Source organism: Protobothrops mucrosquamatus, unplaced genomic scaffold (assembly GCF_001527695.2).
Source record: "Protobothrops mucrosquamatus isolate PMUCROS unplaced genomic scaffold, P.Mucros_1.0 scaffold542, whole genome shotgun sequence".
In the NCBI taxonomy this organism is placed as follows: domain Eukaryota; kingdom Metazoa; phylum Chordata; class Lepidosauria; order Squamata; family Viperidae; genus Protobothrops; species Protobothrops mucrosquamatus.
The window spans coordinates 496,308-522,402 of NW_015386847.1; the positions used below are offsets into that span (position 1 = coordinate 496,308).

At 41.0% G+C, this 26,095-nt stretch overlaps 1 protein-coding gene across 1 annotated transcript; it reads right to left on the reverse strand.

The window, feature by feature from the left end:
- Positions 1–2,968: 2,968 nt before the first annotated feature.
- Positions 2,969–22,738, reverse strand: LOC107288352 (IgGFc-binding protein). The gene is made up of 10 exons (XM_015816965.2): positions 22,690–22,738; positions 20,082–21,320; positions 16,583–17,208; positions 14,817–15,381; positions 12,718–13,313; positions 10,745–11,309; positions 9,947–10,146; positions 7,428–7,811; positions 5,146–5,428; positions 2,969–3,330 (listed from the first exon to the last, which is right to left on the reverse strand). Exons 1-9 carry the CDS (start codon positions 22,736–22,738, stop codon positions 5,150–5,152), a joined length of 4,503 nt encoding a protein of 1,500 aa, XP_015672451.2. The 3' UTR covers positions 2,969–3,330; positions 5,146–5,149.
- Positions 22,739–26,095: the final 3,357 nt, after the last annotated feature.

Genomic DNA, 26,095 nt, shown 5'->3' on the forward strand with positions numbered 1-26,095 from the left:
TTCTTCATCTGCAAAAATGTCAAGAGAAAGTCAGCAGGGAAATCATTTCTGGGCAAGCACAAATCCATACCGCTGATAACCAGCTGACATTTTTCACACCAGTGAAACACACACACACCTTGTCCCCAGACTTGACCTGACATGTAATGTGATTGATATTTATAAGAATATTGAATTTCACTCCTCTCTTCAAAACAAGAATGCAGAGATTACTAGCTGCAGACATTGGCTACCTTCTGTATGGCAAGAGCTGAGGAATTTAAATCTTAGGAACATTGAGGAGAATGTCATGAACATCACTAGACACTATAGTTGTTTCATTTTCCACAGGGTGGCAGCCTTGGACATCTCTTTCCACACTATACTTCTCAAAATGTCCATCGAAGACCTTTTGCATTTGGTGGCTCCACTGTTCAAATAATAATATTTGATAGGGGATGACTGATTCTGACTGAAGAGAAATGTAGAATTACAGAAACATCATGAGTACATGAAGCCTGGTGGGTTTTTCCCATACAGCTTAATGGGAATTATGTGGGCAGGGAAGCAGGGAGGGAAGAGAAGGCTACTGACCTTTGCAACCTAACCATGATGCATATTGCAATGAAAACTTGGACATGCCAATTGTTTCTACGGGAAGCTGAAAAACACTATCTTTTTCATCCCATAAACTGTGATAACACAGAAATGTCCACTGTGTTTGTTTTCAGAAGAACAGAATGAAACAATCTGAACATTTAATCTTCATTCCTAATATAATTCTCAAATAGGACCAAATAGTATTTGCTGCTCTACCAGGATACTTTAACTTAACTTTTGAATGTCCTGCCATGGATGCATTGCAAAAAAAAAAATACAGAGTCAGAAGAAAAATTAAACATGTCATTTCTTTGTTTAAATTATATTGAAATGTAGGGAATAAGGGAAATGACTGTGACAGAAATATTCAAGAACATTTTATAAGAACATTGTTCTTATAGCCTACAGCAGTGATGGCAAACCTTTTAGAGACCGAGTGCCCAAACTGCAACCCAAAACCCACTTATTTATTGCAAAGTGCTAGGTCTGCATCAGCACTGTGGTGCCCTCAGGGTGGGGGCATTGCAGTGGTCACAGCAGACTTGGTGAGCGTGGCCAGGACCAGGGCAGCAGGGGCCAGTCCCTCGCCATCTCCGGGACATCCCCGGGGGGCCAACACCGCTTGCTCACTCACTTCCTGCCCTGTCGTTTCCAAACGCCACATGCTCGCTACTCTGGCGAACTCTGCTGGGGCAACGGCACGCGTGCCCACAGAGAGGGCTCTGAGTGCCGCCTCTGGCAAGCATGCCATAAGTTCACCACCACTGGCCTACAGCAAATACCACATTGTTTTAAAAATGAGTCCCTTTTAACTCACTTAACAAATGTCTTGCTTAGCAACGGAAATTTTGGGCTCAGTTGTGATCATGCATTGAGGACTAACTGTATGCCAAGGTCATCAGGTAATTTACAGGCCCAAGGAGGAATAAAGCCTATGTCTCCTGGTTCCTAATCCAGCACCTACACCACTATACCATTGGATCTCAATCCTTTTAATATCAATCCCACTAGGTCAGGGGTCTTCAAACTTGGCCCTTTTATGACTTGTGGACTCCAGTTCCAAGAATTCCTCAGCCAGCATGCCTGGCTGAGGAATTCTGGGAGTTGAAGTCCACAAGTCATAAAAGGGCCAAGTTTGAAGACCCCTGCACTAGGTGGACCAGCTCAGGAAATTAACTCCACAGGAAGACTAGGACTATGCTTTATTGAAGTAGGCTATGACAGGTAGTCCTCGACTTACGACCACAATTGAGTCCAACATTTCTGTTGCTAAGTGAGACAGTTGTTAAGTGAGCTTTGCTCCATTTTATGATTTTTCTTCAGTTGTTAAGTGAATCACTGCAATTGTTAAGTTAGTCATATGGTTGTTAAGTAAATCTGGTTTCCCCATTGATTTGGCTTGACAGAGGGTCACAAAAGATGATCACATGACTCCAGGGCACTGGAACCGTCATAAATATGAACCACTTGCCGAATGTCTGAATTTTGATCATGTGATCAAGGGAATGCTGCAATGGTCATAAGTGCGAAAAACGTTCATAAATCACTTTTTTCAGTCCCATTGTAACTCGAATGGCTCTAAATGAATGGTTGTAAGTCAAGGACTACCTGTATAACAGAATGTCAAAAGTCTGAATGTGCTGTACTTCCCTTCCTTCTTATACTCCAGAGAATCAGGGAGTCATTTCCCTGAGTTGCTTCCAATATTATCCTGCTTCCTAGCTCTTAAAGAATGTTTCAGCTCTCTTTCAACAATTTAAAAAATGGTGATCAGGTTATCAACTCCACTAAGGCCATTTTCAGTCTTATTATGTGTCACCAAGTCAACACCAGCACTTGTGACCATCTTCTCCAGAATGATGATCTGTTTCCAATCTGGTTCTCTGGGTCTTCCAACTATTTACTCATTACGGCTGTAATCCACCCCCCATACTGTTAGTTGTCTTCTTTTCTTTCTTTCTATCTTTTATGGCATTACAGACTTCCCAAGAGAGTTAGGAGAAAATGTAGTGTCCAAAATATGCTAAATTGGCCCAGTTTGTTTGTGCCTTTTTATCAGCTAGATTAAAATATTTTATGATAGAGGTGACTGCCTAAATAAAGTTAAATGACAATTCCCAATAGTCTTAGTTAGTATAGCCAATGATAAAAAAAATGCTAGGAATTGCAGCTTAGCATCATCTGAAGAGTCCCAAATCCTATAATCCCAGCATATAAGATAAACACTCCCCAAAGAAGATAATAAACTATTGCCACTATTGCAGAATAAACAATGAAAGCCAGAAGCTGCTCAGTTACCATTTTATAGGACCATTGTTCTTATAGCCTATAGAAAATACCACATTGTTTTAAAAATGAGTCCCTCGTTATGTTTGGCATCATTCGTCCATTTATTCATTCATATTGTGATACTTATACACAGTCAAATGTTTATCCGTCCCCAGCAGTCTACAATATGTAAAATCCATAAAATAAAGAACATGTCACCACCACCACAGCAAAAAGAAAAAAACAAACCCTGTCATCTGATCATTTGTAGAAGTTTTTGAAAAGCAAACATTCTATCATAAAAGAGCTTTGTCTGGACATCCTCCAGAAAGTGCAAGGGAGGGTACCATATAGTTCACCAGAATATCAGTGGAAATGCAGTGTGCTCTTCCCCTCATTCTTCAGATCTCATTGGATTAAAGTGATATGCCCCTCTAGGGCAGAACACACTGAACAGGTTGGTTCTCCATGATGCAGGTGGTCCTGCATAGATTAAAAAAAAGCACCAAGATTAAAAAAAAGCACCAAGTGAGCTTGAGAGGTTAAAAAAATAGCACTTTGAACTGCAATCAACACAGTGACTGGTAGAGTACACTGCTATTATATGGCACTAACAGCTCTCGCCCTTCGTAGCTAAGCTTCTGCATTCCGCACATTATGGTTTAAGATTATCATCTTACAATTTCTGTCATTAGAAATTCATCCTTGGCTGCTAGGATATTAAAATGCATTAGAAAAGGAAAGCAGCAAATATTCACATGCTGCCCTTTCTCGAATGGTTTCAAGGCTATTTGCAAAATTGCAAAATCAATTCACAAAATCAATAAGCCCATCGATAAAACTCAGTGGGAATAACTCATCCACTTTCTGCAAGGCATCAAGTAATAAGTGGACATTTATTAGTAATTCATTAGAGAACATTGGAATTACCTTAAAAATGCCTAATATGTTGATGAAAATTTATATAGATTTTGGAACTCAATGGATGATAGGCCTAAAAGTCAGTATGGCCAATCAAGAACGAAGACTGATGTCAACCAAAGTATCTGGACTTTGTTGTGTTAGAGTAGGGGTCTTCAAACCTGGCCTTTTATGACTTGTGGACTTCAACTCCCAGAATTCCTCAGCCAGCGTCATAAAAGGGCCAAGTTTGAAGACCCCTGTGTTAGAGAACCAATTGTGCTGGCCTATGGGGATGTGTGCATCATCTACCCAAAAGTTTTAATTTCTTTTGCATCATTCATATGCAAATTTAGATTGAGAGTCGATTAAATTGCCCCACCTTAATCAAGTAAATCAATTAGAACTCACAACCAGCTGAGATTACCTCAGAGGTGACGGCCCTATTTAGAGGTAATGATCCTTCTTTAATAGATCAATCAGCAGCACTGAGTTGAAACTCATTGGAGAAGACATTCAACAAGGGAACCACCAAAATATCAATTAGTTTTTGAGGTCTAAATAACTTGTAAATTTTGGCTTTACCTTTTGGCTTCCTAGCTTGGTACAAACATTATCTATCCGCAATAGGACAGAATAACAGAACAAGTTAACAATGGAGACTAACATGCTAAGGTACAGCAGTTGCACAGGGCAGTAAAAACCAAAGCTGAAAACTGATGCAACCCTATAAATGATAATTTTGTGCTGCATGATTATTCCACTTATAATTATTGTACATTATTCAAGTGGCAATGAGCACTTAATTTGATTAGTACTTTTAATTGTTGGCTGAATGACTGTTAATTTAAGGTTCGTTAAACAAGGCATTACAAAATAAAAACAGGTTTTGCTCTGTTAGGAAACTTAATTAAGAAATGGCTTATTTAACTCACTGCAGCAGATGCAGCAAACTTAAATTTGACTAGGGAACTGACAAATTTCACATACATTCATTATATCTGTGTGTCCAAGGAAGGCAGTTGATTACCTTACTTAATCTTCTGCCATGCAGATCTGGGGGGGAAAGAGCACCTTCAGCACTTCCCAGTCTGACCTTCAACTAACTCAGGAACCAATGCTATATTTTATTTTATGTAAATTTAGATACAAACTGCACATAACATTTTTCATCTGCTTTCAGTTATTTTATTAGACAGGATAAAAGTTAAAGACCCTCTTGAGTCAACACCAGCTGGCAACTTTAAAAAAGCAGTTTGCTGATGTCTTCCTCTGATGCAAGTTTTCAAATCCTAGCTTAGCCTATAATCCTAGATTTCCTGATGTCCCCAATGCAAGTCCAATCCTGCTATTTTTTTTTAAAGATCTGCCAAGATTTTTGCCTGAATTATACCTTACCATTTTAAAAGTCCTTGGCCTTCCAAGCATAGAGAACCTCAGCAGTGTGCTCAGATTCCCCATTTGGCAATTTCCAGTCATCTGTGGGGTCTCCATTGAAGTTCCCACAGGGTCCACATAGCTTCTCTGGAGGAATATCCTTGACTTTCACTGTTACCCCACCATCAAGAGAAAAATAAACGTGTACATCAGAAGCCCGGTCAATCACAATCCCATCTTGATCCTTGCTTAAAGTCAAACGTTTGGAGACTTTGTGTGGCAGGTTTACTGACCGTCCATTCACCTAGAAAACATAAAATATTTGGGACATAAAAAGCCATTCTGAGAAAGCCCAGCAAGCCATCAGGAATATAACATTTTCAATCCTGAAATTTATGTAGAGCAAAAAAGCTGCCTGCCGACATGGAATTCATCAGAAGCTGCCCAACTTTATATTAAATAAGTTTGTTGGGTTTTTTTAGTCATATACAATGGCAGATGGCTATCTCCTAGTAGAGTGAGTAATCTGGGGTTTAGAATATTTTGATAGCCAAAGGCAGAATTTAATATTTTCAGGGAAGACAAGGTAGTGATGGGACGGACAGTAATGAGAAATGGGCAGGACGTATCGCATGTATGGAAGAGGGTCAGATTTTGTTTTTCTCAGGTTTGGGGGTGGAGTTGTAAAAAATTAAGCTTTATTTAGGGTTTGGTTTACACTTTTTGTATATTGTCAAACCTACAAAACTACTTTTGGCCGCAGCCATTTTTTCTTCTTCGTTTTTCGGCTTGCCACAATTTTGGGGGGAGGGAAAATGCATTCTTCTGTTCAGACAAAACAATAACTTTCTTATGGGAACCAAGGTCAAATCGCTCAGGTGTTTGGAGCTCACCAAAGGTGTTAATTGGAGAATGTGATTTATTATATATTTAGTGGGTGGGGAGTTTAACTTTTACTTTGTAACCTTTTGGGGGGGAACTTTCAGTCTTGGTTCGTGACAATATTGTGTAGCCATTAAAATTCTTCTTTGAGGAAAGCAAATGCCTCAGAGTTCTTATTTTCTTTTGGTCTCATCTATCGGAACCATGACATATATTTCTAGCCATGTATATATTTCTACACTCACACAAACCAAAAATACTGCTGACTCTTGGTAATTGTGATAGGCGTTGTAGGATTCCCTCAGTGGGAAGGACCGCCTCTTTCCCATTACATCCACCTGGACCATCAGGACAGAAAGGCAGTGTACGTTATAGATCCCATCTACTAGGGATGTATAACTGGTGGGACCCCAGGAAAGGGCCTTCTCAGTGGTGGGCCCCTCTCTATGGAACATCATTTCCCTGGAGGCATGGTCGGTTGCTTTTCTGAAAGGCCCTGAAATGATGGTTTTCTCAGCAGGCTTGTGGATCACAATTGGATATGAAGTCAATCAAGTGGTTGATTTGGTTATGTTGCTGCTGCCACTGGGGAGAGTTATAGTTTTTATGTTGTGATTTTTAATGTTGTAAGCCAGGGATCCCCAACCCCCAGTCTGTGGACTGGTACCGGGCCACAGCATGCCAGCAAGCAGGCTGCACAAACAAACAAAGCCCCATCCATGGGATGCAGGCAGCACACAAAACCACACACTCTTCAGCCTGTGGAAAAAACTTTCTCCACGGAACCGGTCCCTGGTGCCCCAAAGGTTGGGGACCTCTGTTGTAAGCTACCCAAACTCACCTGTGTGTGATTTGGGTGGCCATATAAATTTGTTTAATAAATAAATAGTCCATCCTCCTGTAAGCTAATAAAAAGTTAAAGCAATCTGAGGACAGGGAAAGGATCCAAAGAAATTGGCCTTTAATTTACATGGAAATAAAATACAGTTTGGAGCTATTATTGTGAATGACAGCAACAATGTTTCTGCTCAAATCCATTATTCTTTCCCCAAAAATCCATACAAGGAAAGGTATAATTGGGGGGGGGGGGAAATGCCCATAGAAATGATTATGGGGGATATATTTTTCAAGATATTGGAAAATTGTGAAATTTACATGCAAAAATATGCATATTGTTGATCATGAATGTAGATGTTTTCTAATGTTTGTTTTAGGGTTGTTGGAGAAATCACAAAATCAATCAAGGGAATGGAATCACACATAAACATCAGAAACACTGAAGTGGAGCAGATTTCAGCTAATTAGCAGACTCGGTGATAGAAGATGAAGGCAGAGAAGGAAAACAGCTTTCAAGGATGCTGGATGCAATTTACTGCTTGACTTAAGAGCTGCTTGATGCTCTTCCCAGCCTTCTCACTTACCCATATCCGGTTGTTCTTTTTCAGAGTAATGGCAGCCTCTCCAAAGAAAACATGAACAGCCTTGACCACTGACAGGTTATCTTCACAGTCCTTTCCGATGTTCACAGATACCCTGAACCAGGAGGGATCACTCTCATCGCACAGAGAGGACACATCATAAACCCCACCACAGAAGTTCCATCTTGCTGAAGTTCCGTCAAAAGAAACAAGCTGGGCCTCTGGGGAAATTTTGCACTGGCCTTCTTTGCGCTGACAGCCACGCACACCATTTTGGACAACACATATCTCTTCACTCCGACATGCTGTTTCCTCACAGGTGATTTTATCAAGAACTTGACAACTGCATTTCTTGGTGCAGTTGGTTGAAAAGATGCTTTCTCCAGCCTATTAGGATAATCCACCAATGGCAGAAGATATGGAAAAGACAAGGAAGAGTTACTAGACTTACACACGGCTAGGCCTTCTATCAGAATGGCATTTATGCTGGCTGTGGAATTCTAGGAATTGAAATCCATCGATATTAAACCTGTTGAGGTTGAGAAACACTGGAATAGAGAAATTTGGATGTTACGTAATATTAAGTCTCCATGTACAATAGGTACAATGAGTCATGGTGCTGAAGTTGTTAGAGTGCAGACTAACAATTGCAGGCTCCCAGTCAGGAGTTCGATCCTGACCAGCTCAAGGTCGACTCAGCCTTCCATCCTTCCGAGGTCATTAAAATGAGGACCCAAATTGTTGGGGGCAATAGGCTGGCATTTGTAAACCTCTCAGAGAGTGCTCTAAAGCAGGGGTCTCCTACCTTGGCAACTTTAAGACTTGTGGACTTCAACTCCCAGAATTCCTCACCAGCTGGGAGTTGAAGTTCACAAGTCTTAAAGTTGCCAAGGTTGAGGACCCCTGCTCTAAAGCAAGGTAAAGCAGTATATAAGTCTTAGTGCTGGTGCTATTGACATGGCAATCCAACCCCATCTTGGAGTGGGGAGGAATTTTTCAGTTTTATATAGCATTTATTCCTGTCTGGGGTTTTCCCAAATGGTCAATATAACAGCCATTCCTTCTGTAATTGCCCTTGGAACAATCTCTGTATGTTCAAGATATGAAAAATGTGTTTCCAAAATTAGACAAAGCAGATCTATATGCAGGTAGTCCAGAATTTACGACCATTTGTTTAGCAACTGTTGAAGTTGCAATAGCATTAAAAAAAAGTGATGATCAATCCTCACAGCATTCTCCCCACAGTCAGGTGTTCAAAATTCAGATGGTTGACAACCGGCATAAATGTACAACATTTGCAGTGTCCTGGGGTCCTGTGAACATCATTTGCAACTTTCCCAGTCAGATTCTAGCAAACAAAGCCAATGGGGGAAGCCGGATTTGCTTAATGACCACATTTAAATATTGCAGTGATTCATTTAACAACCGTGGCCAAAAAAAGGTCATAAAGGTGAGTGCTGCTCTCCTAACAACCACCTCGCTTAGCAACGTAAATTCTGATCCCAGTTATGGTTGTAAGTCAAGGACTACCTGTTTAATGAACAAAACACAACCCAACACCCACACCCCTTGCCCCTTTTTAGACTGGGGACATTATCACCTCTGCCTTTCATTCAGTCACTTTCCTTCATCTTCTTTTCAGGTTTCCAGACATGGGACTGCTGCTAACCATTTGGCATTCTAAAATATTTCTTTTGAATTGATAAAATGACACTATTACATGCTTAAGGAAGTAAGATGCTGCCTCGATTTTCGGTTCTAAGATAGAGTTCTATTAAACATCTTTCTATGTTATTCATAATGTGTAAAGTAGAACTGACAGTTACCTGCCCAAACCAATCCCTCCATTAGCCCAAGCTGCTTAAATAACAACCCCTTGTTTTGTTCAACAGTCAAACTAAATTTTAGTTTATGTCATCCAGTGAATGCCACGCCTCTCTACTTGATACATGGGATGAATATATTTCATGCATATCTGACATATTTTTGCATAAAACAGACAGGAACCTTTTTCTCCACTTGTTAACATTAAATGAATGAACATAATAGGGCTTTTTCCAAGTGATTGAAAAGTTGTCAATTGACTGAACTAAAAACTGTCAGTACATCAAGTAGCCTTTACATCATAAAATATCATGGACAAGTCCACTATAAGGTACTTTCCTGGAAGAAAATTAAACAGACTCTTAACTGGGATACCACTGGAAGGCCTGGAATACTATGTTAGGGATAGATTGTCATGTAGAAAAATCTAATCTATTGTGAGGTCTGAAAGATCAGGTCCACACATGAAAGTCCAATTACGTCCTATGCACAAGAACCTTCTCAAATAACAGTTAACAGCTCCTTGGGTGTTAAGGGTCAGTGGTATTCAAGGGAGGTTGGAATTAGTTCTCTTATGGCTATGAAGGGATTATAGGCTGATGCTCCTTTTAATTCCACCCCCAGATTCTGCCACTCCTTATACGTATCTATGTGGTCACCAGGAATCAAAATAAATTGACTGGGCTGCCCTAACTTACCTTCAGATAGAGTCCATTATGGGTACAGCCACACTTTTCCAGAGGTACACATGCATCCCCATCAAACATGTAGCTATCATTACACTGACAACCTTCAAAACAATTCTTAGTGCACTGCACTGTAGTGTAGAAACTGGCACAACTGGAATCACAAGCTCTAATGCATGTCTCATAGTGGCTATTAGCTGGACAGAAGAGAGCTGAAGAGGTAAAAGGAGAAATGTTTTGTCAAATGTTTTCCTTATGGCACTGAATAAAAATATAGACAGGATAAAGCTTTAGCACTATGGAAGCTGGTTTTCCTCTATCACAATACATTACCTAAATTCACTGCATCCAGTGGAACTTTTTGTCACATAATAATTGCAAACACAGAGTCAACAAGAAACCGATTGCAGAATAAATCTGAAATGGACGTATCAAAAGATAACACTTGGAAATGGATTTGGGAATATAGTCTACAATTAATGCTACTTTTCTCACTCCTTCTGTGATCTGACATTAGCAGAAAATAGTGTAGGATTAAGCTTTGTCTAGAGCTCCAGAAAAGGAGAAGCAGAATCTCTTGCAAGAAAAACTGGCAAGAAAGATTATTTTTAACAGCTGGGGATTATCATCCAAGGAGGCCAGATATGAAGAATTTATCTCAATTGTACTGGGAGTTTCTTAAAGTATCTATAAGAGGCATTCTGTCAAGTTTGCTTCTCCTATCACCATAGCCTTGGAACCAGATTAATTTAAACCTAGCTCAAATTGCAGTATTTCCCTTTATAAGGGAAGCCCACTTTATAAACTTACGGCAAGAGACAGCTGTTCTCCAGTCATCAATTTCAGCTCCAGCTGCTTGACATTTAGCTGTGTAAGCTTGAAGATTTTGACAGAGAGCTCCCTCACCAACAACTTGCATGTCATACAGGCAGCTGTGATAGAACTCTGCAGGACTCACAAATGAATGACAGTCTTTGAATGGGCCTGACTCAAGTGTGATGAGGCCACAGTATCTGTCACCTTCATATTGTGAAGTTCTGGCCTCATCATAAGCAGGGATTTTCTGCACACAGTTCTCAGAGCAAATGCTGCCAATTGTGGGGACTTCCCACGAGATTCCAAAGTCATCTGCACTTGAGGTGAGAGTTCCATCAGGCAGCATAAAATCATCATCAAGGTTATTGTTGAAATTGCCACCAAGTCCAGATGTCTGTTCTTGGTAGATCTTAGGCACAAAAACTTCGACATAGTTGGCGGTGTCATAAATGACTTCGAAACCTTCAGATGACTGGATAATAATATTATTCCCTTCTTGATTGATCCAAAGTTTTCCATTATCTCCGCTAAATGGTAGATTGTAAAGCTCGTCCTCTACCTTGAACAAGGAAACAAGAATAGAGAATGAATTATTTGCTATAAATTTGCAGGTACATGGCAGATTAACATGAATTCCTCTGGCAATTAATAGAATAGAAGGGGCCACATATTGCCATCTAGGAATGGAACTCAGTCAGTGAAAACAGAGCTTTCATAAAATACAGCTTTTAGCTATAGTGCAGTGGTGGTGAACCTATGGCACGTGTGCCAGAGGCGGCACTCAGAGCCATCTCTGTGGGCACGTGCACCATCATCCCAGCCCATCCTCTCTTTGTGACCCCCTCCTCACCATCAGCCCCCCTGGAGGAGAGTCACCCCCAGGCACAGCCCGTGCGAAGCAGTACAGCCAAGGACATGGCAGCCGGGCAGCGGGGACAAGACTCCACCCTTGTGCCCCGCGCGCAGTTGATGCTGCAGAGTGCGGGTGGAGAGCATAGCCGCCATGGTGCTGCTGGGCCACCTGGGCAATCTGCAATGGGCTATGGAGGCGATGAGTGGCCCTGCAGGCGGGGGGGAGGAGCAGGCGGGACGGGGAGGGGCTGGTTTTTGGGCACTTGGTCTCTAAAAGGTTCACCATCACTGCTGTAGTGTAATGCAGTGTTTCTCAACCTTGGCAACTTTCAAATGTGTAGACTTCATTTCCCAGAATTCCCAAGCCAGTATGAATACTGGGAGTTGAAGTCCACATATTTGAAAATTGCCAAGGTTGAAAAACACTGATGTAATGTATGAATCATTCTCTCCCAAATCCAACATCAGCATCCATTACAGTACATAGAGAAAAAAGCATAACATAAAGTCTTGGATCTGGAATTGCACAGAAGGGATCATCTTCTTCATAGTCTGATATATAACAGAATAACAAATTTGGAAGGGACCTTAGAGGTCTTCTAGTCCAACTCCCTGCTTAAGCAGGAAACCTTATATCGTTTCAGACAAATGGCTGGCCAATCTCTTCTTAAAAATCTCCAGTTTTGGAGCACCCACCACTTCTGGAGGCAAGTCATTCCACTAATTAATTGTTCTAACTGTTAGGAAATTTGTCCTTAGTTTTATGTTGCTGCTCTCCTTGATTAGTTTCCATCCATTGCCATAAATCAGGGGTCTTCAAACTTGGCCCTTTTATGACTTGTAGACTTCAACTCCCAGAATTCCTCAGCCAGCATGCCTGGGAGTTGAAGTCCACAAATCATAAAAGGGCCAAGTTTGAAAACCCCTGCCATAAATCCATTGAATGCTATTTTGAGGGTTTTTTTAAGGAATAAAGAGGAAAGTATAGAACCTAAACTAAAAAAAAAAACTAAACCAAAGGTTTAATACAGAGAAGTATAGTTATTGTTCACATTATTTTTCATATAGTTGCTCACAAAGAGATATTATCATAAGTTAATAATTTAGGCACTTACCTTAACTTGCCATTTCTTTCCTCTCTCCAGAACAATAGTATATCCATGTATGTAGATAACAACTGATGTTATATCAATTAAAGATTCATTATCGGCATTCTCATGTTCCACCACTACAGAAAACTTCACCTGCTGATTATCTTTGTCAGTTACTTGAGTTAAGATGTAAGAGCTGGAGCCAGGAAAATCAAAAGTCTTCCCATCAAAGGTAATATAATGGAATCCACCAGAAGTTGCCACTGTTCCATAACCAATAGGGTAACAGCCCTGGATGCCATTCTCCACCCTGCACTCCTCATAATTCCCACAGGAAAACTGGTGGCAGTCAACAGCACCATCGTCCACACAACGACACTTCTCCTGACAAGTGTCCGTAGGGTAGAACTCTGCTCTCTTTTTGTAGTACCTGCCCTCATGCACACAACCACACTCAGCAACAGGGACGCACTCATCCCCACTGAGGATGAATCCAGAGTCACAGAAGCACCCTTCAGTGCATGGAGCATCACAAGAACTGGGAGTGACAACATTGTGACAGGTGGAAGGGCAGCCATTTCCACACAATTCATAGTGAGAATTAAGTGGACAGGAAAAACCTGGAAGAGATGGACGATGAGACAGCTTGTCAAAACAGCATTCCAAGTATTGAATTTAGGAGCCATGAAGTTATATTACTTTTGACCCATCCATATGTTGCTCGGGTTTCCAAATATTTTGAGGCTTATCACTAATAGGTTAAGGCATCAGGTTAGAAAGCAAGAGACCATGAGGTCAAGTGGCATGAAAGCCAGTTGGGTGACTTTGACCCAATCATCAGGAAACCATGAATTCAAGTCCCACCTTAGGCATGAAAGCCAGTTGGCTGACTTTGAGCCAATCACCAGAGACTGAGAGTTCCAATCTGTCCTTAGGCATGAAATCTGGCTAGCAGCCATTCTCTCCCAGTCCAATCCACATCAGTGGGTTGTGTTGTTGGGAAAATAAGAGGAGGAAGGTGTGGTGGATATTTCACTGCCTTGAGTTATTTGTACAAACAATAATGGTGGGATATAAATAATCAAATAAAAATAAATATCCCACCCATTCCCATATCTTGTGCATGGATTTCCAAATGGGGAAAGCTGACCTGTATAGGCTTCCATGAATTTGGAAACACCTATTATGTGTGTGGGGGGGGGGGTCATGTTCATGATCCTTTTTATTTGTGCTTATTTATAAGAACTATATATCCAATCCTTCTAGTCCAGGACAAGCATTACTGCCTCACTTCCCTTTCTATGCTTAGATTGCTCTCTATCCACTTTGTAAATGAAGGGAACTTTTCTTCCTGCACTAATTAGAGCTAAAAATTTACCGTTTCTCCCTTGCAACCTAATAATGTTTGCTGAGAAATATATGTTGCTTATTTCAAGTAAGACTTAGAACAGCATCTCCTGTCTCCTCTATTGAAGCCTTAAGTGTCTGGAACAGTACAAATGGGATAAAGATGTGATCAACTGGGAATGTCTAAGGGGAAAAAAGCCTTTCTCTTCATCACTAATTCTAGAAGAAATGTCTTTCAAAAAGGCTGTTTCCTATGGCATTTTGCATAGCATCAAAATATTAAATATGCTCTTTCTTCAGATATTTTAGCCGTGGACTATGGATAAAATGATTCAGTAATTCAGTTAAATCATTAAAATATACAAATAACCAACTATTTCCATTTACCAGATTTTAACATGAGAGATAAGACTGTGAAGAAAGAAAAATGTTCTCCAAAATTCTGGTTATTAAATAGATCCCAGGATAATGGAAAATCTAAGTGACACAGTAACTGCTTTATATTTAAACAGCAGTGGTTTAAAAAGTGTTAATTATTCTGTTTGGATATTGATAACTCCCAAAAATTGAGACTTGATGGAAAGAAGAATGGAATTAATATTATTAAAGTTTCATCGATTTCAGATGCCTCTCTAGCTTATAGAATTGATTTAGTTGGACTGTATCTTCCTGTAACTTATATACCATTATTCATGTTTCATGCTTCGGAATAATAAAAGCCCAAGTCTTCATTAGAAAGAAATCCCCATTGCAAAAAATTATAAAATTATACATACTGCAAAAGGAGGTTGATCGCCATGGCTTAATTTGGATATTTTGAGCTTGGCAGGTTGTTGCATAACTAGCGATAGCCTCACAAAAAACATTCGGATGTCCCTTGTATGTGCAGGTATCAAAGACACAATCTTCAAAGAATTTGGTTGGGTTAATAGTCCTGTGACAGGGTGCAAATGGTCCATTTCTTTTGGTGAGGATCCCACAATAACGTTCAGCTTGGTAGGTTCGTTTCTCAGTGTCACTGCATTGTAGGCATTTACCAGTGCATCCTGTAGCACACCCAGGGACATCCTTCACCTTCCAGCTGTTTGCAAATTGTATTATATCACTGGTTTGACTTCCATCCTGCATGTCAAAGTCATCGTGAGGATTCTGGTTGGCATTGCCACAGAGTCCACAGACCGAATTGGCATACGTACTGGGAAGAATCACCTTGCTGTAGCTAGACCAGTCAAAAGTGACTGTCATATCATAATCAGTTTCAAGGAAGACATAGACCCCACTCAGATAGACATTCAGTTTATTTTCGTAAGAAAAGGGTAAATCCACTAAAACTCCATTGACCTAAAAGACAAACAAGAGACAGGGGCTTTTAGCAAATTCAGAAAATGGGGTCCTAAGAGGATTTAAGCCACTGCTTCACTAGTGACTTACAATGTCTTTATGGCATCACCCAGCCACCACTTAAGTGATATATAGCCTTTGATATTGATTCAACGAGAGTTGGATGGCTCAAGAAAATGCTTTAAATTGCTATAGGCGAAATGATTTAAGATTAGCTGTGGAACCAATGCAGAATTTATGAATTGCCTTCTAGGTTTTGCTCACCTTTGCTCTACCATAATACAGAAGGAGATTCCTTATCATATGAAAACTATCAGATATTAATCTCTCCAGCCAGGATTGATCTTTTGCTGAGTGCTTGTAGGATTTGGCTAACTGTTTACTATGTTCTTTATCAGACCAAACCTAGCATCAGCAGATTTCTGTGGCATGGTTGCATATTACCTGCAGGGTTATCTCCTACATTAAAGTTCCCTTCTGGTACAAGAATACAGAAGGGGAGACTCTGATGTCATTAATTAATTAATTAATTAATTGGCCACATAAAAACTATTTCATTGGCACTTAGCATTCTGATAAATGAAAATACTTGTAGCTCAAGGTTGAAATGAGGGGTCCTTGGTGATCTCTGAGCTTGGTTGTTTTCTTGCAGATGTTTCATTACCCAAACTAGGTAACAGCTAGCGCTGAGGATGTTACCTAGTTTGGATAATGAAATGTCTACAAAAAAACAGCCAAGCTCAGAGGGCACCAAGGACCCCTACACTTAGTATTCTCTCCTCTCTCCTTTTGTTTGGAGTCATCAAACAAAAAGTTGACATATTCTGCATAAAGTACAGCCTTGTAAACCACTTTTAAGTAAATTTCTTGTTACAAAATTAAGAAGAACCAGAATTGGGAGTAGTTTTCATAAGTATTTTCTGTAATAGAAGAACTTCAGTAAATGGTTTGAAGGATTCAACGTTTTCTCCCATAGACACAGCAAACGTCCATATCTGTGGTAATATTTCTCTCCATTTTTCCAAAGTAGAGCTAAAGCACTTTCTTGAACTTTACTCTAAAAATTGCCCAATGTCTCCTTATATAGGAAAAATGAGAAATGCATGAAACAGACTGGACGTGCTTCTGCAGAGTATTTTAAGCAGTCCCGAATACCAAATTTACACCTCCCCCATGCTTCTCCAATGTTCAACCACCGTACCTCAATCCGACGTGGGGCACTTTTGCTCAGGCTGATGGTCATGTTATAAACCTCCAAGGTCACCGCTTTGGTAAAGGACACAGCCTTATTGCCTCGGATGTCGTTCTCCACTGTGACCAAAAACGGGGTGAGGGCTGGGTTCTTGGAGCAGACGCCCACCAGCTGATACACACAACTTCCCATAAAATCATATTTGGTTCCATCAAATGTAAGGTAATGTGGATACCCGTATGCAACGCAGGTACTGTAGGTAGTGGCGTGACAACCACGAACACCATTCGCCACAATGCACTTCGTCTTGGCTTTGCAAGAAGACTTGACACATACAGTTCTGCCTAACCTGTTATCACACCTGCAACGGGACTGGCAGTTTTCGTCTGCCCAAAACTCTTCTCCTGCTCTGTAGGTCACACCTTTGTAAGTGCAGTTGCAACTCTCCTGGGGAACACATTTCTCTCCACTGAAGAGGTAGCCTGGGTCACACTGGCAGACTTCTGCACAGGTATTTTTACATCTGGATGGAGCAGTTCGGTCAGAACATGTTGCAGGACAGGCATTTCCACAGGATAGGTAGTGGCTGTTCTCGGGGCAGGTCAACCGGACAGGATCTGGGACTGAGACCGGAGCTAAGCAAAACAATGATCAAAAGAAGCAGAAGGAATCTCAGCAACATTAGGGATAACAAGGTACCTTTCCTTCAGAAGAGAAACACACATGGACAGTATTCGTTTGCAATTGACTACTCAGATGCCACATAAACTGGACCTTGTTCTGCTCCTTGCTGTATGGAATAGCCTCCCTCCAGAGAACTGGATGGCCCCAACTCTCTTGGAATTTCAGAAGGTGGTGGAGAAACAATTCTTTCTCCAGTCCTGGAGGCCATAATGCTATGTTATATTGGAGCATTGACACAAATACACGAATATTTAGGAACTGAGATTAAATAGGCCCTCCACTTGGTGTTTCCCTGCATCCCTTTGCCTTAATGCAGTGTTTCTCAACATCAGCAATTTTAAGATGTGTGGTTTTTGATTCCCAGAATTCCCCAGCCAGCATGTTGGCTGAGGAATTGTGGGAGTTGAAGTCCACACATCTTAAAATTATTGAGATTGAGAAGCATTGGTTCAATGAGGTGGGCTAAAATACACTTTGCGCCCCTGAACAAATGACAAAATAAGAAAATACCCCACATATCAAGTGGAAAATGTAAGGCCTGCCAAGTATAGGATCCAACCCCAGCTACACAACCCACTGCAACCTCACACACACTTCCCCAAATCATTCCCATTCTCTCAGAGTAAGCAAGAAATGTCCACTCTTGAGATGGGGTTAAGGAACTGAGCTATTGTCTTGGCAAAGTTTTGGGCTTTGTTCGTGAGCTGAAATGTAAACTGATGATGCCAATAACGATTATAGCCATCTGTTCTTTGCTATGGAATCATTCTGAAAACATAGCTCTGTGCATGCGTGCTTAATAAGTAAATAAGTTTTCAGAGTGATTTAGTACAGCTTGAGAAACCGGCTTGCATGTGATGAAAGCTGTATTTGACTTTCAGGAAATGATTTCAACCTTGTTTATTTGGTCAATTTTTTCCCGTTGGAAGATCTGTAACTTTTTCAACATGATACATAAATGTTCAAGAAAAAGATTTCACAATGAGAATCGCCTGAGCAATACATGCCAGATGACATTCTTGTGGGAAGTCACCCCCCCCAGAGAAGGAAATATTAAATGGGCAAAATATTATATTTCCTCAAAGGATCTTAAAGAGGCAGAAAAGCATGTCCAGTTTTCCTTAATAGTCCCAAGTCTCCCTCCCCCAAGCAGAAACCAGCTCTGTAGAAATGCAGATGTGATAATCCATTCAGGAAGGTTGGAGCCCTCCAGCTAGAAGCTTAGGAAGACAAAGACATCTAAAATCTACTTACCCCACCCAAACTCTAAGACAGGACATAATAGGATTAACCTACAGATGCCAAAGGGGCACACTAAGATTCAGGTCAAAGTACATGACACAGGAAATACAAAGCCTCAAACAGGAATAGGAAACAACCTCAAGAGCCACAGAGGATATAAAAACCCACTCCCTGCATGTGCTCTCTCTCTCTCTTTTCTTCCAGAGCCATCTTTCTGTCTGGCTCTCTTCTTCAATAAACTGCAACCTTCTTTCTAAAGCAGTCACCATGTTGTTTATTCCCGGCTTGGACGGGACCCTGATGAAAATGTTTCATTCAACATTCCGTCCAGTTTTCCTTCTTATAATTAAAAAAAGGACTTGAATCTGATGTTCTTGTGACTTTCTAGACAAATCTATATAATTTTGGGAGCAATACTACAAAAGTCATTATCTTTTCCCAGGATCTTTTTTAAAAGTTTTTTTTAAGTTCTCAGTCTAGCCTATAACTATGGAATGTGCTGGTGGCTCCATGATTTGAGCACTAATTGATCTGATGAGGCATTGCTTCCCCACCCAGACTCTTTCAATGTCTTTTGACAACCCTTAAATAATCAAAATCCAAGGCATGCTATCTGCAACACTATATTAAAAAGAAAAAAAAATCTTAATTTAGATAGGTTTTTTCCAACCTTGGTTGCTTGAAGATGTGTGGACTTCCACTCTCAGAATTCTGGGAACTGAAGTCCATACATCCTCAAGTGGCCAAGGTTGGGAAACACTGATTTAGATGCAGATTTACTGTTTCCCAAAGAACAACTTTTGCTGATTTTTCTTTTAATGGTGACTTGTGAGTTCATGTCATACATCAGAGTTAACAAGTATCAGGGATGACTGCAGAATATGGTTAAAAAAATAAGTCAAGATGAGGGTGTAGCTTCCATTATGTCATTGTGGCTGCCATCTTGATTTTTTTTTTAACCCACCCTGTGGTACTTCTGCAAAATACTATGGCTACAGAAAAACATCCCACTTTCTCTTCAATAGTCTGCAACCTCTCTGGGTTATTGTGCCTCATTTTAATCCAAAGGGAAGACTTCCAATTTTAACCCTGATTTCAGCTTTCAGACTGATATGCTATATTTTCTAGATTTATCATTGCTGTCATTTCATTTTTGTTTGTGAGGGAGGGAGTTAAACATTACAGTGCTTGTAAACCTCTTCTTCTTTACATCTTGCTTTTTTTCCCCTTACTTATTTTTTCTTACATTTGTCTATGTAATAAATAATTGTCTTTTTAAAGTAAATTAGATAGAAAAATTCTCTATGAGGCTTTTTTTTAGATCAGAAAGTCGAGGGAAGCTGCAAAATGGCCGAGAGTGAAAGAAAGCAACTGTAGCATCCAACCTCTGATAACATTAAAGAAACCTACAACCAAAAATAAAATGAAAATGCTCAGGGAGAAAACTTAGAGGAAATTAGAGGGCATTGACACAGCATTAGCAATCATGTGAGAAACCCTTCTAACTCAAAAAAAATAATTATGAGAGAATCTTAGAATATGAGTCATAGTGCTGATTATTATACAAAGGGCAATTAGTTACCGAGTGTGCCAAAAGGTGATGGAGCAAAGCCGTAGCCTTCATAATTCTTGTTTCCATAGGCCAAAACACCAAACGGAGCTTGAAGAATCTCAAGGAAAATGGATCGTTGGTTAATATCAGCTTTCCACTGATATTCTCCCCATGAATACTCTGAGCCAGGGATCAATCGCCATTGCACGCCTGCCACAACAGATTTATCCCAGGTGACGGTTTCAGAGCTTTTTGTTACGATAAGGATATGGTTATCAAACTTTCTGAGACCATCAATACGGTAGGCCAGGCCATAACTGCTGATGTCGGGGATGTTGATGAGAAATGGATCGTATCCTATGTTCCCAGTCTTGATCCCAGTGAAAAACAAAACAACCTGGATTCCAGCATCGGCAGAGATGTAAAACGCTTGAGGGAACTGGAGCGGAAACTGGGCGATTTCTCCAGCCACCATATCTTGAAAGCCTTTGTTCTGTCCTGACTGATAAACAACACGTGTGTTTTGAGAAGCCACCACATAGATAATATCCAAACCAGTCTGCAGAGGCACGGGAGGAATGATGAAGGTCTTGCCCCACTTGGAGACTGGCAGAAGTTGCTCAGCAACATGGTCGCAGTAATAATTTTCCTGAACGCAGACATGGCCACTCAAGACTGCCACGGGAGCTGAGGACTGAAGCCTGGTGCCAGACAAGTCATCATCACTTTGCAACTGAAGAACTTGGAAAGCTTTGAGGGGTACTGTGAGGGTACTCCCTGCCCCAAACGACTGTCCCTGGAAGACGACTTCGCCTTGCAGTTCAATGGTGACTTCGGTAGGATTCTGCCAAGCTATGACAGCCAGTTCTTTCTGGTAACTTGCCACTTTGGAGCCAGGAGGTGTGATGATGTAATAGGTACTGCCAAGCTCATGGACAGGGTGGACTGTCATGCTTGCAATAGAATACAATTTCCGATTAAATGAGACCACTGAAATGTCATGCTCAGCCTCAATCACAATGGAATGGGTGAAAAAGCCACTGCCTTTCATTTCCAAACTCGTGGGGAGATCCACGGGTACCGTTTCATCTCCTGCAACGGAGTAAATTTGGCGGGAGGAAGACCTGGTCACTGTCACAGTGACTCTGGTGTCATTGCCATGGCCCACGAGAAATAGCTTCAAGCTTGTTTCAGAAGGCCTATTGGTCTCAAAATTTTCCATGAAAGCAGTGATGAATTGCTTTCCCTGGGAGCTTGATAACCCTTGGCCTGAGGGAAAGATGGAAAGGCATGAAAAACTAAGTTCAGGAAATTAAAACAATAAAATACCCAAAGAAAGAAAAAAGTAGAAAGGGGGTGGGGAGGAATACATTTGGGAAAGGGCCATGGGCTAAATTGAAAGGCACCAATAATTTATGTTTCAGTTTCCTTATCACTATTGACGAGATAATAGGCCTACAGGTTTAATTTATTTTATTATTCCTTACATTTCTCACATTTTCACTTCAGGAACTTAAGGCAGCACATAATGTGTCCCACAAGTCTGTGAAAGAGTTGTGGGGGGGGGGGTGAAGGGTCAGATGAAAGAATGTAGGTGCAGATGAGGCCCTGGCGATCAGAAGAAGGGTCATTTGTGGAGATAGGACCCAGGTGTGGCTGTGATGGACATGGGAGTGAGGAAGATAAATTCTGAGAGAAACATTTACTCTTAAACAACTTTTTCTTTAACAGCTTTTTTCCTTTCTGCTCACTGAGGGTTTTGCAGATAAGTTTGCTAACAGTTGACACGTTAGGGAGCTGCGAGGGATGGGGGGTGCAGGGACAATGAAACAGACAGATTCACAGGTTCAACCACTTAGCCAGGATGTTGGGTCCATGAATAGCTCACTTATAAGAAAACCCAAAACCACACAGCTGGCACAGGACACTAGAAGCTTTGCAATATTCCCGTGACCTGAAGTGGTGTGACATTTAGCTATTTTGCCTAGCAAGCGAGAAAGCTTTAGGGGCTGCAATCCAGATAACCAATCAATATTATATGTTATGCATGTATTATCAGGGGGAGATAAAAGGGATGTGTTGGGTGGGCAGAGGGGTGTATGAAAATCATCTTTGATTATAAAAACTGCTGTAAAACTGTAAACGGGGCCTGGGTAGCTTTCAAAGCCAAGGTCACTTTCATCTTGCTACCAAAATAAAAGTCTGTTTTCCCATACCTTGGGTTTGGTGTAATTAATTGGCTTTGACATCAAGCTAAGACTCCATTTTGGGAACAACGGGGAGGGAGAGACTGACTGACTGGCTGACTGACTGACTGAGATGGATGTCCAAGATTACCCAATGACCACATCTCTGTGAGGGAGGGCAGGGTGGGGAGAGAGAGATCCAAGATCACACAATGATTTTTTAGGATCTCTCCAGTCCTGGTCTAATATCTAATTGTGGGATTTCAAATATTGGGTACATCCTAGCCAATTATGGTTCATTTAAAATCTGGATTTCCCCAGTTCTAGTCCATCACCTTCAACCCAATGACACATTGGCTCTCATGGGTCGGGAGAGAAAGAGAAGACAGACATGGATGGACTGGCCTGGGATTTGGGGATGAGCTTCCTCCATTGGGTTGGGGCTTACTCACCATTTTGTAGCATTAAACCAGCCGAAAAGAGAAGCAGCAGCAGCCCCATCGCTACAGGACACAAAAGGAATATAAGAAGAAATATTACATATTAAATATAAACTAGGGCCATCGAATGGTGTAGAGATTTCCTGATGAAATGCTAATTTTCTATGGATTTATTAGTCAGCAGGGCAAACCTTTCCCATTTGCTTGTTTTTTTGGTTCCCCTTTCTTTCCCCACCTTCCCCAAAATAAATGCAGTTCAAAATTTAGCACCACTTATGGAGTCCAAGGCAGCTCTCAGTTTCAGTCTCCTCTGTGAGCAATAATTTTAAAAAAAAAAAAAATATCTCCAGATCTTTCCAACCTGTTAAGGAAGAGAGAGGCAATTTCTGCTATACCGTTAGGAAAAAAAATTAATCACCAAGCATGTAAACAAAGCAAAATTCTCTCCTTGCACAAGATCCAATGTCTTACTCAATGCCCTGTGGCAGACAGCCAATTTCCTTATGTGATTATATCAGTTTAAGGAAACTCATATTGGGTGTCATACTGTATTTGTGTACAGTTGAAAGCAGATCTTTCTTTCTTTCTTCTTTTTGTCTATGTTTTTTTTTCTTCTACTATGGTTTTCTTTTGCTAATGAAACCTGTTTGACAAGATGCAAGAAAAGAATACCAATTTATTCTTCAGAAAGTAATTTTTCTCTGGGGGGGGGAAGAAACAGAATAGTGGGTTAAATACCTGTTGAAAGAGGAAGCTGGGTCATCCCATCCTACAGATACAAGCTACGTGTTGCATGATGGAGAATACAAAGATACTGGACAAAAGTCCACCACGACTCTTACCTTTCACAATTGAGATTTCTTTGGATTTGAGGAAAGAAGAGGAGCACAGCCTGCCCTCTCCCTCTTCCTCCCTCCTGCTGCTCCCTCTTTTATAGGGAGCAGGATTCACAGAAATGAGAGGAAAACACCCACAGGGTCAAAAACAAGTCAACCACTAAGGCTGCTGCCAGATAAATGAAGAGATGCAAAAGGCTGCGGTTCTTGGTAGGGGGAGGAGAAAAACCCCAGAAGTGATCAGATCAAATTTATTGCTGTCATTAATCAGCTGCAAGATATATGATGTACTTTGTACGGTTTGGACGGATTCCAAACTTGAATAACAACAACCTTATCTAACTCTTTGGTTGAGGAGTGATGGTGTCCACTGTCAGGCTGAAGGGCCTGCAGATGGCATTTCTCAATGTTTGACTTTGGGCAAATGAGGAAATTTTAAAAGTCCTTTAAAATGCTTTGTGGGTTGGTTTTATTGCTAAATAGCTAACTCTTGCAAAAGCCCTGTTCCGGGATTTCTCTTACAACAGCATTCCCCATCCTTTCTGGCTCTGCAGACTGGGGGAGGCAGCAGTGGGGGGAGGGGAGGAACAGTGGTAGAGAGGATGGTTTTGCTTGCGTATGTGTCACCTTTCACAAACGCAGCTTCACCTGCGCACTCTCCCACCACTTCTGCAGCCCAGTTCCAAACGGGCTACAGCCCAGCATCAGACTATGGACCAGGGGGTGGGGAGCCCTGTCTTACAATGATCAGTGGGAGAAACAGCACCCAATAAACTTGGATGGAATTTGAGGAAAGGATCCAAACAATCATTTCGCTATAATTTTTAACACAGTGAATCACTGGATCCTCACTCTCTGGGGACCACGAACCCAGTATATGTTGGTTGCAAACCATTACGATTGAGTACACGTGCCGTACAGTTTCAAAGCCAATTACATAGGCAATTATTTAGCCACAAGGATAAAGATGAGGAGTTGCCCTTATAATTTTAATAAGCAGACCTCTGCACTTTAATTATACACTATAAGGAAGTTTCTTTATGTAACTACTTTGTTATGATAAGAAAGTGCCTAGAATCTTACTTGCCCTTGAAGCACTAGATCTCCTTGATAACCTGTTATTGTTTACCACTATTTACAGTAGTTTAATCATCTACGCTTTGAAACTAATGAGTTCCTATGAAGGAACTTTTCACTTATGTTCAAGAGTTTCCTTTCTGGCTGTATTTTACTGCAAATAGGTTTGTCTTAAACACTAGAAATTCTTCCACAGAGCACAAGTACAGAATGACTTGTATGTTAGCTTTTCCCAAACATCCTTGATCACCCATGAGTATAATGTAAATATCTGCAAAAAAATTAGGCACTGTTTCTGTTAAGTCCTGGGAATAATGGCGCTTGAGACGAATCATCTCCAACAAGTCTTTATTGTTTGCTCCATTCTACGAACAACGACAACCCCAGAGGCGCGCAAGCCTCTATATATACTCTCCAATCCCCGGACAATTCCCACCAGTCACAAGGCAGTCCTTTCCCGCCTTGCGCATGCGCGCAAGGCCGGTGTCGGTCAGTCTGGTCCCGGGCAGCTTTTGCAAATGCCCGGGACTCTTGCAACTTCCCGTGCCTGCTTATGCAGGCACGGGACACAACAGTTTCTTTCTGACTCTTTTTGCAAATGTAGCTCTTGGATGATAAGACTTCCCAATTGCAGACTGAGTTATAAGGATTTTCCAATCACAGATAGAAGCACAGTGGTTCAAATGGTTAAAACACTGGGCTGGAGGTTAGCAAACCCACGTTGGAGACCAGTGTGCTGCCTTGGGGCGGGGTTGAGCTTCTGTCATTCAGCTCCTACTGCGGACATGAAAGGAATCCCCAACTGGGTGCCACCCCCCAGGCAATGGTGACCCACACATAAAAAAAGCCACAGCAAATAGGCAGAATATATAGTAAAGGAAGAGGAAATAATGCAACTCTCCTTCAAGAATTCAAAACCATGGCTGAAGACTTAGTGTTTAGTGTTTACCTGAAAATAACTTCCCTAGAAAAGAGGTAAGGTGAGGAAGATCCAGTGGAATTTTGTCAAAGAACAAATCAATCCAGAGTTGTCATTTGAGGCATAAATTATATTTTTGATACTTTGTGAAAAGTATAAAGTCTTCTGGAGAAGTCCTAAAAGCTGGGGAAAGTGGAAGGAAAGAGAAAAAGAGGACAACCATTAGCAACGTGAATGGACTCAGTGACAATGGCAAAAGTTGTACCGTTGGAAGATCTAAAAGGATCGGGCTGGTAACAGTCTTCAATTTGGCCTGAAGAAAAACCTATCTGTGGTTGCTAAGTAATCAACATCAATTTGATGGCTTGACATCATCACATGGAGGCCACGCTGATGGCAATGATTCTATTCCTACATGCCAACCCAACCATGACTTTAAATCCCTTTGCTTCACCAGGGCCTTAACAACCTTTCTCTGTTTACTCTGGGATGTAAATTCTACTGTGTCTTAATTCTTACTGGGATGTTTTTAGGAATGCAATGCTTTTTAAGATGTTCCGGGAGAGAAATGTACAAGGTTTTGAGT